This window comes from Plodia interpunctella, chromosome 24, assembly GCF_027563975.2.
Source record: "Plodia interpunctella isolate USDA-ARS_2022_Savannah chromosome 24, ilPloInte3.2, whole genome shotgun sequence".
NCBI lineage: Eukaryota > Metazoa > Arthropoda > Insecta > Lepidoptera > Pyralidae > Plodia > Plodia interpunctella.
Window position 1 is genome coordinate 2,881,555 of NC_071317.1, and position 18,229 is coordinate 2,899,783.

Below are 18,229 nucleotides of genomic sequence, written 5' to 3' on the forward strand. Positions count from 1 at the left end.
ATAAATTGAATTAAATGCCGCTTTCAGTATAGTAAAATGGAACATCGTAATAAAAAAATAATAGATTACAACAAAATAGCCGGTAATAATCTCGACATATATTTTGTAAAAAAATAATGAAAAAATTTAGGAAGGGAAAAAATCTTACAAAATTTATTTAATGTATTAAGGTTTTTGGCAATACCAAATTGGGTATGAAGTTATGTCAATTTATTTACATATCCGACTTTGCTTAGATTTATATTGTCATATCATTTATTATCAGCATTCAATAAATGGATATATTTCAATGATTTTTAATGTCCTGTTAATTTCGATTATGGTTTGATTGTGTATTTTTAATTTAAAATCATTGAAATGTATCCGTGGCAATCGAGTATGTGTAAGAGTGTTGCATTAGTGTGTTTTAAATAAATGATTTATAAACTTTTAAACCCATGTATTATTTGCAACTGTGCGTTTTACTTATATAAATACTAGCTGTTTACCCGCGACTTCGTCAGCGTAGAATAAATAGCACCAGAATAGAATATCCCGCGATTTAACCTTTTCATACAAACTTTCTCCCCCATTATAGTAATTTGGAGATTGATTGTTGAAAAAAAAGTAGCCTATGTTTGATCGTGGATCTTTAACTATATGCGTACTAAATTTCATCGCAATCAGTCCAGCAGTTTAGCCGTGAAAGTGAACAGACATACTTTCCCATTCATAATATTAGTATGGCTATTCCTTGATGTTTGTATTTATAATTACCTAATACAAAATATTCCATGCTTATTTGGGAGCGAAATAAGCAATGTAGAATGCGCCAACTTGTCCCGCACATATTGTAAATGTTGATCAAGGGCTATAAACTGGTACACTCACAGACAATATCTCAAGTCGTCTACCAGGATTCCTCAGCAGGACACTGACAGGTACCGTGAACTACTCTGTTCATCAGAATCCCCTTTGATATAAGAAATATTTGAATTGATGAAATAGTTATTACCCTCGTTTCATTGGGTTATTTTAGCTGACATACCGCGCGCAGGGCCCTTCTAATCTATGCCTAAATCAATCTCACATTTTTTTGTAAGAACGCAGTCGTCGACTCGTACTCGTGATACTCGGAGTTCCTACTCGTACTAGGTAAAAGCAAATGTAATCTGTCTCCCACCCACAGATATAAGAACATTTCTATGCAAGTGACGTGCAAAGTGATGAATCTCTTTGCTTAGCCCAGAATAGAAACAAGAAAAAAATTAACTGTCATTTTAATGTCATGTGTCAGCAGCGTCAACGTCAACAAAGCGTCAACGTCAATCTTGCGAAGGCCGGGTGCAGGTGTCGGTGTGTCGCTAATTAATTAAGTTTTGGAGATATCTAGTATTTTTCCATTATTTCATAAAACTATTCAATCTTAGGGTAGAGGTTAGAGTTTACCATGGATATGAAATCTTTTTTACATTCTTGGACAGCCAAAAAGGGCTTGAATCCAAATTTCGATGTCAGGGCCACTGGTAAGTCCTGTAACCAAATCTATAAAATTATTTATCATGTACTTATTCTATTCAGACTTTAGAAATACTAAAATACTGACCGAATAAATAGTATCTTGAACCTATACCTAACCCAAAGTTGATCATAACCTTAAATTCATAGGTCCAAAACATCGTCAGCGCTTCCTTTGCGAAGTGCGCGTAGATGGCATTGCGTATGTCGGAGCTGGTAACTCGATGACCAAGAAGGAGGCTCAGATGAATGCTTCCCGGGACTTTGTGAACTATTTGGTCAGGTCAGGACAGGTGGCCGCGACTGATGTTCCAGAGGATGTCAAGGTCAAAACTGACCAGGAGAAGCCAGAATCGTCTGGTATTAGCGGATTTGGAGGACAACAGCAGTATCAAAGACCTGTATTTCAGGTGATTAAAAATATATATTTTAATACCTGATATAGTTCCTTGCAGCCTAGGATTATCATTAAACTGAGAATTCAATTGTTTTATTGTTGACTGTGCAACACAGAAAGGAGATCAGACATAGACATGTCATACTATTTATAGTTATCCCATACTACTTTTATTTTAATCTATCCTGTTACAATGTCCTACCTCATAATAAATGGATACAAAACCTTTCTCTAAATGAAATATAGGACCATTGTGAGCAATTATTTTTCTTATTCAATTATATTCAAAAGGATATATAAATATATATATGGTTTAACAGCATATTGTTAATATAATTTCATTATGTAACTGCAGGAAGGCATGGGACCTGAAAGCATGGGTCCCGCCTACCATGCTTATGGAGGCCATGACCAAAACTTCACGTACATGGACCGTCTACAACAACAAAAGAATGTAGAGGAAGCTGAGGACTTAGATGTCAATGCCAGTCTCCATGGGAACTGGACAATGGAAAATGCCAAATCGAAACTACATCAGTTTTTACAAGTGAACAAAATCAATGCGGATTATGTTTATAAGGCCATCGGGCCGGATCACACTCGGTATGTTTTGAAAAGTTTGGTCATCACAATTATTTAACAATTTCTTAGAAAGCATTTCTGATCGTGTAAACTTTTTATTTTAGTGCACATTTTAGGCCAGTGTTATTAGCATTATAGAACACTATTGAACTGCTATTAATTTATGACATCATTGCTTAGCTATTTACACAATTTATTACCTTTAATAATCATTGTTATTTATAAAAGTGATCAAAATCCCATGATTTGATTAAATTCCTGTTTATTGCACTTACTGTTTGCTAATTTATTAATTTAATTTATGCTTATAGCATTTGCCATAATATTTCATATAATTTTTATGTGTTAAATTTTTGTCAAGATTTTTTATTATAGCCACTTAAGCCACTGATTATTCATGAAATCTGAAAAATCAATGGCTGACAAATTTTGTTCATGTTGGAAATGAGGCCAAGCATAACTATGTATGTGATAGTATTTGATTTTCCATCGCACCAGTGCCACAGTAATATTTACTAAGAAAATATTGGTCTGCTTTATTCTTTATTACTGGAAAGCCAAAGCTGAATATGGGAAAGCAAAATACTTTAGCTTTCCCATATTCAATAGCAGAAAACAAATTAAACACTGGGGTAGCTCAAATATTTGCGAGAAAGTAATTGTATTGACAACATAAAAACATTCATGGAAAATTAATAGTTGCTTTTACACACAATAGTGGCACTGCTCATTTTCCATAAAAATTCTGTAGATGTTGATACAAGAACATTCTCGCCAAAACTCGTGCTAGCCCGTTTGCCGCCTCATGTTGCGTTTCGTCTTTCACTACTTGCTCATGTGGAAGTAAGTGACTCTGTGAGATGGAATTATGGAGATGGAATTGAAATTAGTACAATCAATCTATTTTAGAAACAAATTTTGCAACACTGTTGCAAAATTTTGCAACACTGTTGCAAAATTTGCAACACTTTTCTAAAATAGATTGATTGTACTAATTTCAATTCCATCTCCATAATTTGTTTCAGATGTAACATTTTTAAGGTCCAAGTCCGCGACCTGAATGCCTAATAAATCCCTAAATTATACAGGGTGTTATAAAATACCTATACACATGAGAAGTAGTAAGATATGGCACCTACCATGGACAGATCCATTATGCCAAGTTTCATATTAGTATGAACATTTATTTGTATTCATTAGTATAGAAGAGTTTATATTAACTTAAAACATCGCATAAAAGATCTACCATGGTGCAGTATCTTACCACTTTTTATACATAAGATATTTTGTAATACACACATTTTGGGTCACGTCTTGGAAGCTGTGGCGCATGTTAGGTTTGAGATTTAAACATGATCTGCAGTTTATGAATGCCAAATACCTGTGATGAACAAAATTCAAGACAAAAGGACTATGCTATCTTCATAATTACGCAAAGCTTCTTTTATTCCTTGTTTTTGATACAATGTTTGAAAGAAGCATGTCCCATTTTTCATACAACCGAAAAAGCTGAAGAAAATAATGGATAAACAAATTCATAGTCTTGGGTTTTGTTCTCCACACAGGTGATTGGGTCGGCAGTCAACACAGTTTATATTTGGCCTCATTTCCAGAATGTGACGTTGTATTCCTATGGCTATGCAGTGGTAAGTAATATGAATTTCGAATATTTTTTTCGTCCAGTTCTATAACTATACATATTGACAGTTGTTTAGTGTCTGTATATTTTAATGAAATTTATTAGTTTATTCAATTGTTTCGATTATTTTGTGCCTTACATATTTTAATTTTGGTCTGAAAATAAATGAATAGAGTTTAAAAGTTTTTCAGTTGGAAGTTGCCAGTTCTGGGCGTCTATGATTTTATTCTAGCGGATAAAAAATAAACAATTCTTTCAATATCTTAAGATGTTTAAAACCATTTGTGGTTCAGAAAGTTATGGTCATTCTCATTGCATTGTAATTTAACTTTGATTAATTTTCATTGTTAGATTCAGTTCTAAAAATAATTATATCTGTACACCATGTATTTTAAATAGTTGAATAATCTTGACATGTCCTATTAAATATACACTTTGAAAATCAACATATTTGGACATTTTTAAATTATTTGTTAAATGATAAATTACATATTAATTTGCAATTTTTGATTTATATAATTTAAATCAAAGACATTCAATGCATTTTCAACACAGGAGCTTCGGTTGCGAAATGACAATATACGTGCGTCAACTGGGACGTAACATCACGGGGCGGGAGTCGGCATCCAATAAGCAGACTGCGAGCAAATCCTGCGCTCTGTCGCTCGTGAGACAGCTGTACCATCTCGGGGTCATTGAGGCCTTCAGCGGCACTCTGAAGAAGGATCGGTGAGGAATTGCTTTTCTTTTTTATTTTCTAATGTGGCCAGTATATTTTTACTCTTTTGGTGGTGGCATGACAAAAGGGAATATTACGCAATGCTTTATGTAGTGCGCAATTGATAAACAAATCACAAGTTGTCTTGTTTAAAATGTCAGTTGTCAAACCAGGATAGACTGTCATAGTCGATATCAAAATACCTACACAGTCTACACCAAACGCTAGTGCTGCCCTCCGGCGTGGTAAATTTGCAGTGATTTCACTACAGATGTAAGAGACGTAAAATTTGTAGGCGATTGTCAGACAACACACATCCTCTACTACTGTGTGTAAAAGATTCGTATGTATGTATTTATGTATGTATGTTTCTTGGGGTGTTTAGTGAAGCAAGTTAAATATATTTTAAAATTAAAACATATGCAATAGAAATTTTCTTGTCACCTTCGATATCCATATTATTAACTCATAAAATATATAGGTATTTTAATTAATTATTATTTACAGCACACAACAATTTTTCTAGAGCACTGTTATATCTCTTAAAACATAAACTTTTTGTTTTAGCTCAGCCGAGGGTATTATGAAACCATACCCGGTCGCCATCAGTCCTGAACTTGAGCAGCAAATTGAAGAAACGTTGCAGGGTAAAATAAATCTATTCTTCTATATTATTAACCGTAAAGTCTCTGTCTGTTTTAATTTCACGTCAAAGCAGCTGGACTGATTTTGATGAAATTTAGTATGGATGTAACTAAAGACACGAGGTCAATCATAGGCTCTTTTTAAAAAAAAAAAAACAACCCCTTAGGGTTTGTTATTATATAGGGTTTGCTACTATACTTTTTTACTTCAGGTGGATCTGTGGTTTACTTATTTTTCATGTGTTTTTTTAATATAAGTTAATTTATATTTTTCTCTTATATTATATATGAATATTATGATAATGACTTCAAACTAATTGGATACAGAAGGGAATCTTTTACCAAGTAGTGAAAATTATCAAATTAAATGTATTTTCACAACCTTGATTTTAAACTCCCTCCACATTCCAGAGCTAAACATCCAGCCGATAGACGTGAACACGGCCCGACCGGAAACGGAAGCCGAGGATGGTAAAACAGTCGTGACGCTGCTACAGCTGGACAGAGTGAAGGCAATGCGCGAGGCGAAGCAGGCGCCATCTGGTGTTGTCTCCTGGTCGCCGCCGCAGCCTAACTGGAATGCTTGGACTGGCTGTAATATTGGTATGTTATAATCTCTTACTCTCTCTCATACTCATGAAGTTTTTTAAATATTTTTTTTCCAATACATTCTATCGCGCCTATGAGACTATTTATGAAAGCTACATTGGTATGGCTTCTTAAAAAAATAAACTTTGGAATGTTGAAGATTAAGCTATGTGATCTTACAGGCCTAACCCTATTTGGGAATGCTCTTGTTTGCTATCAGCTGCTATGGCTAAATATCCCTCGTATGATATACAAGTGGGTAACTCTAGTGGGCCTATTCTAGGGCGGGACCACAATTTTTATCAGTATGTTATAATACAAACATTATTAAGGAAGTCCAAAGAAGAGAAGATGGAGTGCTTTCGGTAGGATATCGCTAAAAGGAATGTAATAGACCGGTTAACATCAGACAGGGAAAAGTGGAGGAGACTGACATGCTGTACCGACTATTATATATATTTATTTCAGATGAAGGCCCACTCGCCTCGACTAGTTTGGAAGACATAAGTTCTGACTTGGAGAAACACCAAAGAGATACCTACCAAAATAGTACTTTATACCAGGTATGTAATGTTTAAAATATTTATTTATATTAGTAGGGAGTATTACGTAAAGTTTATTTAGATGGCGGCACCAGCGCTTTCTGTAAATCAAAGACAAAGAAAAGTATAGACAATGAATTGCCGTAAACAAATGTCTGTACCACTTTCAAGACTGAACTGCTTGGCCATTTTGATGAAAAATATAGTTTATTGACCCGAAGATAAATAAAGGCTACCGCGGACGAAGCTACGGGCAGCAGCTAGTACTATATTCATTAAAATTTATTGTCGGCTCCACACAAACGTTGAACGACGACGCGAATTTACGAAAATTGCGTAGTTTGTCCTAGTGTTTTTATTTACTGCAATGAAAAATCAGCAATGTATGCCGGATCCGTCAAAGTTCGGCGAACTTTTCCGCGATAGTGTGGAGCCGGCTTAAATCGGAGAAATCTTATTTCTAAACAAATACTTTGTAATTACTACTTTTTATCGCTTTAAAGATACCGTGCCATTTAAAAATTCGTACATTTTTATTTCTTACAGGAGAGCTTGCGTGAAAGGGAACAGTTGCCAGTGTTCGGCATGAGGTCGACCATAATGCAAGCCATCAACGACAATCCTGTGGTCATCATCAGGGGCAACACTGGTTGCGGGAAGACCACCCAGGTTTCTATTCAATATCCTGCTTATGAGTGTGTGTGAGAGAGACAGCTAGTGTTCGTGACGTCGACCATAATGCAAATGTTGAATAGGGCTAAAACTGGCCAATCACATCAGTTTTTGAAGTGAAAACTTTTTAACGGCGTTGTGCACCTTTTATGATGGGTAAAAAATGTTAAACTCGCGTCAGGACACGTGACCTGTGGGCGAAGTGCGGGTTAAAATTTCACTTCTCACCATCGAATCGATTCGTAATGAGACACAGTGAACCAATCACATTGAGAAAATTCGTAAGAAGTAAAAAAAAACGATAATATTTAAATAATATTTAAATTTTCATATGCCCGGAATACAATCGGTTATTTTGTTTAACCATTGTATTGTTATGTTATGTAACTGTTTGTTGTTCCTTGATAAATTTAAAATAAAAAATAATACACATCAGGCATATTTATTTATCATTCATATTTCAATATGTTTTATGAGAAAGTGACGAAACAGGTGCTTAAACTAAGTAAATTTTTTGGTCTTTAGGTGTGTCAATTTATCCTGGACGACTACATAGGGAGTGGGCAAGGTGCCTGGGCCAACATATGCGTGACCCAGCCTCGTAGGATCTCAGCTGTCAGTGTGGCCGAGAGAGTGGCCAATGAGAGGTGTGAGGAGCTCGGCAATAGTACCGGGTAAGTTGGGGTAACTTAGATCCATAGTCGTCATAAGAAACAGCTGCGATTTTCCTTTCAAAATCCATAATCAATTATTAATCATTAATAATAAGTAAGTTTGTTTGTTACCTCTTCACGCATTATCTACTGAACCGATTGTTATGAAAATTGGTACACGGGTAGAAAATAACCTGGAATAACACATAGGGTGTTTATCCTGAAATTCCCACGGGAGCGCAGCTAGTAATATGTAATCTGTAGATTGTTCTTGTATGTGACTGTGTCTGTTGTGAAGAATAAACAATAGTGACGGACTATATTGTTTACGCTGGCAGCTGTGTCAAGTCCAAATCAATGCCGCAATAAGAAATGTGATAGGACCAGAATAAAAATAAATTTCAGGACAACAATAAAAGCCTCAAAAATGTAATTAAAAAAGAATCTTATTTAGCCTTATGTAATACCAGCTTTTTGCCCACGGCTTCGCCCGCGTCAATTTTTCCGAGATGAAAGTTATCCTATATCCTTTTCCATATTTCAAACTAAGAATTTCAAAAAGATTGGTTGAGTAGATGAGTAGATAAAGCGTGAAGAGGTAACAAACAAACTTATAATATTAGTTAGGATAATGTACCTACTATGTTATCTTCAGCTACTCCGTGCGTTTCGAATCAGTGTTACCTCGGCCGTACGGCTCCATCATGTTCTGTACTGTGGGCGTGTTGCTAAGAAAGCTGGAAGGCGGCTTGAGAGGCGTCAGTCACGTCTTGGTGGATGAGGTCAGTATATTGAAACGGAACGGGAAAACTTTTTAGATTATTATTCATTATTTTGTTTAATTGTGGTTATTTTCTGACCATGAAGTCTACTTTTTGAAAATAATGCTGAAATGTTAAAAATTCTGGAGTCAAGCTGGATTTTTCACAAATTTGTAAAAATGTGTGACATGTATGACAGTATATTGAAATTAGCTTTTGCCCGCGGTTTCGCTCGCGTCCTCTGCGATTTCTCTGCGGAAGCTTAGAAGACACTATTTTCATACAAACTTTCACCCCCCATTATAATTATTTGACGGTCGATCTTTGAAAAATAAAGTAGCCTGTATTCGAACTTAATTAAATGCATACTTTACTTTCTTCGATGACTGTTTTCCGCGGTAAAATACATTAGCTTAAACTATAATTATGCTTATTGAAAAGATATGGCAAAAAAATACCTTACTTGTTACTCATCATAATACTTAGTGCCTATTTTTTCTTACTAAATACTTTAAAAGTATACATATTGTGTACCGTTGTATTTAACTAAATAAATAAATAATATACCCAGGTGCACGAGCGCGACGCGGACACGGACTTCGCGCTGATCCTGCTGCGGGACATGGTGCACACCTACCCCGAGCTGCGCGTGCTGCTCATGTCCGCCACCGTCGACACCTCGCTGTTCTCGCACTACTTCGGCGACTGCCCCGTCATTGAGGTCCGTTGGTTTTTTATTCTGTTGGCACAGAAAACTGTTGAGGTTTTTTTTTTATTTTATTTTTTTGTTGGCATACAGTTTTACAACATAACAGAAATGCTCGGATAAAAACGGAATTTACGACCCGTCATTGATTCTGTTAGCAGAGAAAACTGTTGAGGTTTGTTTATTTTCTTTGGCGGCACACAGTTTCACATAAATAAATAAATATATACGGGCAAATCACACAGATTGAGCTAGCCCAAAGTAAGTTCGAGACTTGTGTTATGGGATACTAACTCAACGATACTATATTTTATAACAAATACATATATAGATAAACATCCAAGACCCGAGCCAATCAGAAAAAGATCATTATCCATCCACGTTTTCTTGACCCGACCGGGGATCGAACCCGGGACCTCTCGGTTCAGAGGCAAGCACTTTACCACTGCGCCACCGAGGTCATCATACACATAACATGGAAATTCTCGGATAAAACCGTAATGAAAAAAGTATATAGCCCATGTTACTCCTAAAGATTTCGTCTATCTCTTAGCCTGTGCCAAATTACATCAAAATTGGACCAATAGTTTTTAAGTTTATTCATTCAAGATTCCAACCGAACATACATACTTCACAAATTGCAAATCAAATAGAATCTTATAAAAATACTTACATTTTTAATTTTATTCACAGTAACGCCATCTACAAAATTCTACAATAAACACTGTGAAGATTGTAGGTTTTATAAAAAAAAAGAATTGGCTATTCTCCAACTAGACAAATCATTTTTTTTTCTAATGTCAAAAACAAAATTTTATATGGAACTTAAATGACAGTAATGTACTGTGACATCACAGATTTTGGATTCAAAAAGCATTTCTAATATACTTTAAAAAAGCTAACACATTGTGAATATCATTAATAATAGAACACATCAATTAAAGTGACATTTGAGATTGTCGTGTTGGGTTATTCAAATACCTTCATACATTTTATAATTTATCCAGTCGAATAGCCAATTAATATTGCCTCAATTTTCAGGTGCCAGGTCGCACTTTCCCAGTGAAGCAATACTTCTTAGAGGATTGCATTGAGTTGACAAAGTTCACGCCGCCGCCCGATACCAGGAAACGGAAGTCTTCCGGCAAGAAGGCGAATAAAGACAACGATGAAGATGATGACGATGAAGGTAAAATTCTGTTTTTATTTAAATACCACCAAAATTTTCTCAATATACCTATATTATAAGCTCGGTATATCCTTATCCTACTAATATTATAAATGCGAAAGTTTGTGAGGATGTATGTGTGTGTGTGTATGTTTGTTATTCTATTATTATTTGCATATAAGATCTACATTTGTTAATTGACGTCTTTGGAGAAAAGGCTGCGGTGAAGTTTGTTGCGCCGCTTTTTCTTAACTGCGCTTTGTAAGTCGGCGGTAGACTTAGTTGAAGTAATTTTTTGACGTGACAATAAGTGATATATGATCCTAAATTGAATAAAATATTTAAATTTGAATTTGTTAAACTATCACGCAAAATCGACTGGACGGATTGCTATGAAATTTGGTACACGGGTAGAATATAACCTGAAATTGGAAAGGCTATATATATCGTCATCCAAACACGTTGCGAAAAGATAGGTGTTTAAAAAGCTACCCTGTATATGCATCTCAGCGTTTTCACTTCTGCATTACTGCTTTTCCTTCTCCACTTCGCACGACAACATAATTCATGTGTTATTTTATGTATAAATTTACACGTGTTTTGCAAATAAAATAACTATTGTTTATTTATATAATTTGAGGTCTGGGGGCGGACGAGCAAGACGAAGACCTTAACAAAAACTGTCAGCTCGGGGCTGACTACAGCCCTGACACCGCGCATGCGCTGGCGCAACTCTCGGAGAAAGATGTGAGGATTTTTTAAATTTCAATAAACATTATTGAATACGTATCTCTACGTAAATAAGTCCCGTTCTCATGGAACGAAGTATAAACTTCGATACGTAGACAGAGACGCCGAGATATCTTCTATTTCACTCATACAAGAGAGGGTTGTGCGTAACAAAAAATTGAGAAGAAACGAGACGTGACATCTTTTGTCCCTCATCGCGTATGAAATTAGCCGAATTGGGACGGGAAGTTGTGTGGAAATATTTTATCTCAATTGGTTACCACTCGTTTTCATAGTAATTTCTTTGCTTCGTGTCTTTCGGAACTTTTTGAGTAGTTTATATTTAGAAATTTCAAATGATTAGATATAGATTTACTCTTAGAGTTATGAAAAAATATAAATTATATGATTTTATGAAAGAAGAAGAACATTTCAATATTTACCTAGCAAAATAAGCTATTTTACAAATAATCCGACCGTGACGACTGTGGCCTAACGGTCATCACGCCGGACTGCTACACTACGAGGTCCCGGGTTCGAGTCCCGGTCATGGCAACATGAAAAATGATCGTTTTCAGATTGGATTTTATCCAATATGTATATGTTATAGAATATAGTATTATTGTGCTAGTATCTCATAACACAAGTCTCGAACTTACTTTGGGACTAACTCAGTCTATGTGATTTGTCCCTATATATTTATCATATTTTCTAGAAATTTAAGTCCCACTATTGGGCAAAAGTCTCCCCCAATTATAGATCTTAAATTTCTTTTAAACTTTCCACAGCTAAGTTTCGAGCTGATAGAATCGATTCTCCTCTACATCGATTCCCTGAAAAGTGACGGAGCAGTCCTAGTGTTTCTGCCCGGATGGAATCTGATCTTCGCGTTGATGAAGCACTTGACTAACAACAGGATATTCGGAGACACATCCAGATATGTCATCCTGCCCTTACACAGTCAGATACCAAGGGAAGACCAGAAGAAAGTGTTTATCACACCTCCACCTGGTATTATTAAGGTAAATATAAATAAATATGAACAAGCACGTGTTATTATTTACCACGTGAACAGCTATTTTTCCGTCTACATACGTCACACTACACGTAAACGTGTGTACGTGTTGCATGCGCGACTAGGTTTCCGACGCTCAACGGCGGTGGAAGAAACCGAAAACGCTCGGATGAGAGAGAGAGAGAGAGAGAGAGAACTTATAACCAAACTTCATATAAATTCATCATCAATCATTCATCTGAGATATATATATATATATATTAAGTTGATTGTCCCCTCCCAGGTGATCCTATCAACGAACATAGCAGAAACTTCGATCACCATCAACGACGTTGTCTATGTCATAGACTCGTGTAAAGCCAAGATGAAACTATTCACGTCACACAATAACATGACGTCATACGCGACAGTTTGGGCCAGCAGGACCAATCTTGAACAGGTATTTGTAAATGTTGATTATCTATATATAAGTATAAAAGAAGACACTGAATGACTGACTGACATATGTATGCCACAGCCCAAACCGCTGGGTCTAGAAACTTCAAATTTAGCACGTAGGTTCCTTATGTGGTCTAGGGGTGCACTAAGAAAGGATTTTTCAAAATTCATCCTCTAGGTAAGGGGTTAAAAAGGGGGTTCAAAGTTTGTATGGGGAAACCAGATCAGTTAGAGTCTAAATATTTAGCTAAAGAGAAAATCAAGCGGTTGAAACCACGGGCAAAAGCTAGTTAGTGTATGAATAGGATTTGGAGTGGTTTCATTCTAGGGCTCATGTATGATTTACAACTAAGAAAATAAATAAATAGTCTACATTTCAGCTATGGTTATATGGTTAAGGAATTTATTTGAAGCGGTGGTGGTGACGTTTTTTTAACAGCATATTGTTTTTACGTGTCTGCCCTATGTGCCCCTCCCAGAAATAAGTTCTGGATCCGTCCCTGTTCCAGCGCAAGGGGCGGGCGGGGCGCGTGCGCGCGGGCGTGTGCTTCACTCTGTGCTCGAGGGCGCGCCATCGCCGGCTCGAGGAGCACCAGACCGCTGAAATGTTTAGGACTCCGCTACACGAGTTGGCGCTCAGGTATCTTAACATATTATATATACTATTGTTATAATATGGTAAGCGTTTGTGAGGTTGTATGTATGAGGCGGGAAATCTCTGGAACTACCGAACTGATACCAAAAATTCTTTCACCATTAGAAAGGTACATTATTCAAGATTGCTATATTTTATCTCAAAATTCCCACGGGAGCGAAGTACAAGAAGAAGAATAATCACGCCTGTTTCCCAATATGTCAACGGATTTTGATGCTATTATTTTATAGTTAGCTATGATAGTGTAGTGATAGTGTGATTCTTGAGAATAGTTTAGGTGTTTAATTTATTATGGTTTTTACCAGAACGAAGCCGGAATATGCCACTAATCATCATTACGTAGTATATAACAAAGTTGCTTCCCGCTGTCTGTCTATCCCTATGTGTTTTTAAATCTTTAAAACTGGGCAACGGGTTTTGATGCGGGTTTTTTAACAGATGGAGTCATTCAAAAGGAAGGTTTATATGTGCATAATAAGGTCGTGCGAAGCCGGGGCGAACAGTTAGTAATAACTAAACTAAAAACAAATGAAGCAAAAATTTTCATGTAACGACTAGACAACGGGCCCCTGGTACATGCTTTTAATCCCGATATTTTTTTGTAAATGCAGAAGAAGTGCTAGAAAGACCTTCAGAAAAAATTGGAGAAAACCGATGAAATGAACTTCGATTGCCTAAGAATCGGGCACAAGATCTTGTGTCCCTTATAGTCACCTCATACGACAACCACAAAAGATCTAGTAGTTGTTCTATTATAGAGTGAGACCACATACCTGACCATGTGTAGATGAACCCTAAAAAGGAAGAAAAATATTTTATTTGGTACAAAAGAACATTAAAAAAAACAGAAACAAACTTTGTGTACCAAAATGGTCCTCCCCTCAGCATTTTTCGTGGTATATACCACAACACTGCTCCGTTGCTTAAGCAAATTTTCACAAATAAGAATATTTGTCCAACAGCATCAAGCTCCTTCGCTTAGGCAGCATAGGTCATTTCCTGTCAAAGGCTCCGGAACCGCCGCCGCTGGACGCCGTCATCGAGGCCGAAGCCTTACTGAGGGAGCTGGGCTGTTTAGACTCGCAGGCCAATGACGCTTTGACTCCGTTAGGCACTATACTCGCTAAGTTGCCTATTGGTAAGTATTTTTTAATTAGAAATAGATTTTGTCTGTTCCTAGCCCACTTTTTAGCCCTTTAAGTCTTGAAACTTTGAGCTTAAATTAAAAAACCGTAAATATGTGTGTAACTTAACTTATACATGAAAAATAGCATATTGTCTATTAAGATCGTAAATCGAAGCATTTTGATTGAGGCGAGGATCTAGTTACGCCGACTATGAAATGCCAACGGATTGAAATGATATACTTTTAACTTGATTGCGAGGAAAGTAAGAATTATATTATAAATAAGATTATATTTTACGATCTCGAGCAAACGGTACGTTCATAGGTGAAGATTGTACTGTAGAGTTTAGCTTAAAATCTAATTTTAGGCGTTTTACATACAATCAAAAACTATACGGGCATGCGAAGAGAAAATAAACTCAACACAAGTCTCAGCGCGAATCCATCTCACACTTGACCAGTTTTTTATTTAATTTTATCTATTCGGAAAACTTACAGATTAATGTAAATAACAATAAGGTGATTCACAAATTTATATATTTTTTACGTGTAAATTTAAATACCAGAACCTCGCCTCGGCAAAATGATGGTTCTCGGCTTCGTGCTGGGCGTGGGCGACGCCCTCACGACAATGGCGGCGAACTCGACCACTTTCCCGGAGATCTTCATGCTGGAGGGGAGGCGGAGGCTGTCCATGCACCAGAGGGCGCTGGCGGGCGACAGGGCGTCCGACCACGTCGCTATGCTTAACGCTTTCCAGGTCATTGCCGTGACAGTTTCAATTTTAACAGATTACCTATTTCTGTTGCCACTATAACAACAAATATTAAAAACGGAATAAAATATTTTGTTAAGTGAGCTCTTTTAATACTTTATTTTTAGCTAATAATTTAACGCTGCATGTCTTTTTAAGTTTTTAAAAGTTCGAGCTGTTTTTGATGCTTAAATCATTTTTAAAGTTCAAACCTTTTTTTAAATTCTAAAATTCCTAATTATTCTTGAGAATTGTCTCTTCGATACAAATGTTTTTGAAAAAACAATCTACATAGAAAGACAATTAAACAAACACGAACAGACTGGTCGCAAGCTCGAACTTTAAATGATTCTTAACTTGTCTCGTAAATGGCTCGAGTTTAAAAGACTCGCGATGTGAAAAAAACTTGAGCCTTAAATACGGCTCTCGCTTTAAAAATGACCATCAACGGAACGGCACGCGGCGAAAATAACACATAACTGTTTTGTTTTCAGATGTGGGAAAGAGAACACTCAAAGGGCGAAGACGCAGAGGTACAGTGGTGCGAGTGGAAGGGCGTGCAGCAAACTACGCTGCGCGTCACTTACGAAGCTAAACATCAACTCGTCAGTGAGTTTACAAGCGTTATATATTTTGTATAATATCTAGGGGGCTACCATGAGACATAAAGCACGCAGCACATCATTGCGTCCACACGTTCTCTCTTTTTTTCACATGGTAAATTAGAAGATTCCTAAATTGTATTTTATACCTAATTCGGAAAATATCGACGCAGGGAGAGAATTTCGGACCTCAGCAATTCGCAGGAAAATGGGAACCGACTTGGTTCATCTTTCCTATTGCGACTTGTTAAGGTCTGATGAGGTAAAATATTGCCATATAAGGGTCCACCCTTTCACCAAATCGTGTCGTTCGATAGCGAATAATATATTTTTTTAATTGTAATTGTAATCGAATGATAATTATTTTATCGGCTTTTACACCTCAGTATAATGTCACCTTCACAAACTTCTATTGTACATTGTATTGTCTAAGTAAAAATATATTTATTTATTTATTTTTATAACATCTTTAGACATCCTGACGACCGCGATAGGGTTCCCCGAAGAGTGTTGCGTGCCCCAGCGCTGGAACCCCAACGTGAGCGACCCCACGCTGGACTGCGTGATAGCGCTCATGTGCATGGGGCTCTACCCCAACGTCTGCCTGCACCAGGGGAAGCGGAAGGTGACTCTCTCTCTCTTACTCCCTCTCTCATTCTCAGGATTCTCGTCTGTGACGCTCCGAAACCAGGGGTCTGTTTAAATAAGGAACCCTTAAATTTTACACAAGACAGACAGTATGTTGCACTTATGGTTTTCTATGTATCAGATACTTTATTAGCAAGCGGTGGAACATGCACATAATGTTTAATTATTACCAGGTGCTGACAACGGAAGGCAAGCCGGCTTTAATCCACAAGACATCAGTCAACTGCAGCAATCAGGAGCAGAAGTTTCCGTCTCCATTTTTCGTGTTTGGTGAAAAAGTCCGAACTCGAGCGATCTCCTGCAAACAGACCACTATGGTGGCGCCACTGCATCTGCTGTTGTTTGGATGTAGGAAGGTCGAATGGGTGAGTACTGGCAGTTTAAAACAACTTTTTTTTTCTTTTTTTTTTCTTAATTAAAGTAAGTAAAATTGTTGTAGATCGACTAATTAACATTATAAATTCTATGTTTAAAATTCTGTAAAATTGTTGTAGACCAACTAATTAATATATAAATTCTATGTTCAAAATTTCGTCCGGAACGATCAGTCTATTTTCCCGATCAGTCTACTTGTACAAACGGTTTTGTAGCACGATGCCTACTATCGCCCTTCGTTCAGTTTACAATAATTTCAAGCAGGTAGCACTATGCCAACTTTTTGGACACTATGGCATATTTTATCAAGTGAGTACTTTTCCAAACAATATTTATTTTCTGGCTTGGTCTACTTATTATGTTAAATATTCAAACCGTCTACTTGTCCCAATAATTCCTGACCGGTCTACTTCCAATATAACCGAACAGTGTATACTACTTTTAATTTCTCGCAATCGGAAGGTAATCTCAAATGTCAACTCAACAGTATTGGTCCATATCATGTCTGAAGGGCTCGACCATTACTGTTCCACATGTTGGGTAAACTGAATAATCTAGTGTTAACTGTTATCATCCCAGGTGGACAACGTAGTCCGATTGGACAACTGGTTGAACTTTGACATGTCTCCGCGCGCTGCTTCGCTCGTGCTGTCGCTGCGGCCCGCGCTGGAGACGTTGGTAGAGCGCGCCGCCGCACAACCTGACGCGGCTTTACAGTTCTCACCCACTGAGCAAAAGGTAGCACACTATAGATGTTCCATCTATCGCTGAATTATTTTACAGTAAAAATTACCAAAACGCATATTTATATGTTTGGTCCGTGGCTAAAACTATGTTTATAATCGATAACTATTCTTATTTCAGGTTCTAGGCTGCATAAAATCACTTTGCGTGGTGGATGCCGGAGACTATAACATACAAAGGGATGTCTCCACCCCGTCCTTCAGATCTGATGGCCCCAAACGGGGCATGCGGGGCTGGGGCACCTCCGGACCTAGGGGTAGCTTTGGAGGAGAAAGAGGCGGCTTTGGTGGTGGAAGAGGTGGCTTTGGAGGTGGAAGAGGCGGGTTCGGAGGCAATGGAAGTGGTTATGGGGGAAATGGAGGTGGCTTTGGGGGAAATGGACGTGGCTTTGGGGGAAATGGAGGTGGTTATGGAGGTCGAGGCGGCTGGTTTAGAGGTGGATATGGGAGCGGCAATGGCTACGGTAGAGGCGGGTTCGGCAATAGAGGCCGCGGCCGTGGTAGCTGGTGAACATTCTTTTATTGAGGTGTATGTGATAAGTGATTAAAATAAAAATTGACGAAATAATGCAATGGT

General features: G+C 37.3%; 1 protein-coding gene across 3 annotated transcripts; it reads left to right on the top strand.

The window, feature by feature from the left end:
• The first annotated feature begins 1,297 nt into the window (after positions 1-1,297).
• Positions 1,298-18,220, top strand: mle (maleless). Of its 3 annotated transcripts, XM_053763381.2 has the most exons (23): positions 1,298-1,505; positions 1,648-1,907; positions 2,250-2,497; positions 4,671-4,844; positions 5,401-5,480; positions 5,889-6,080; positions 6,534-6,628; positions 7,154-7,276; positions 7,805-7,953; positions 8,588-8,714; positions 9,265-9,414; positions 10,441-10,588; positions 11,208-11,314; positions 12,085-12,318; positions 12,595-12,750; positions 13,259-13,389; positions 14,367-14,542; positions 15,097-15,290; positions 15,779-15,893; positions 16,360-16,511; positions 16,708-16,899; positions 17,489-17,647; positions 17,774-18,220. In XM_053763381.2, exons 1-23 carry the CDS (start codon positions 1,430-1,432, stop codon positions 18,161-18,163), a joined length of 3,828 nt encoding a protein of 1,275 aa, XP_053619356.1. In that variant the 5' UTR covers positions 1,298-1,429; the 3' UTR covers positions 18,164-18,220. The 3 variants fall into 3 exon arrangements, with proteins under 3 accessions (XP_053619356.1, XP_053619357.1, XP_053619358.1); XM_053763382.1 differs by lacking the exons at positions 1,298-1,505; positions 1,648-1,907 and adding an exon at positions 4,042-4,122 and having other exon boundaries at positions 2,359-2,497; XM_053763383.1 differs by lacking the exons at positions 1,298-1,505; positions 1,648-1,907 and adding an exon at positions 4,090-4,122 and having other exon boundaries at positions 2,398-2,497.
• The last annotated feature ends 9 nt before the right edge of the window (positions 18,221-18,229 follow it).

Bases quoted from the DNA above. Each gene is read 5' to 3' on its own strand.
- mle (XM_053763381.2), top strand. From the start codon at position 1,430: ATGGATATGAAATCTTTTTTACATTCTTGGACAGCCAAAAAGGGCTTG. The intron at 15,894-16,359 runs GTGAGTTTACAA...TAACATCTTTAG, and splicing joins AGCTAAACATCAACTCGTCA to ACATCCTGACGACCGCGATA. The intron at 16,900-17,488 runs GTGAGTACTGGC...TTATCATCCCAG, and splicing joins GATGTAGGAAGGTCGAATGG to GTGGACAACGTAGTCCGATT.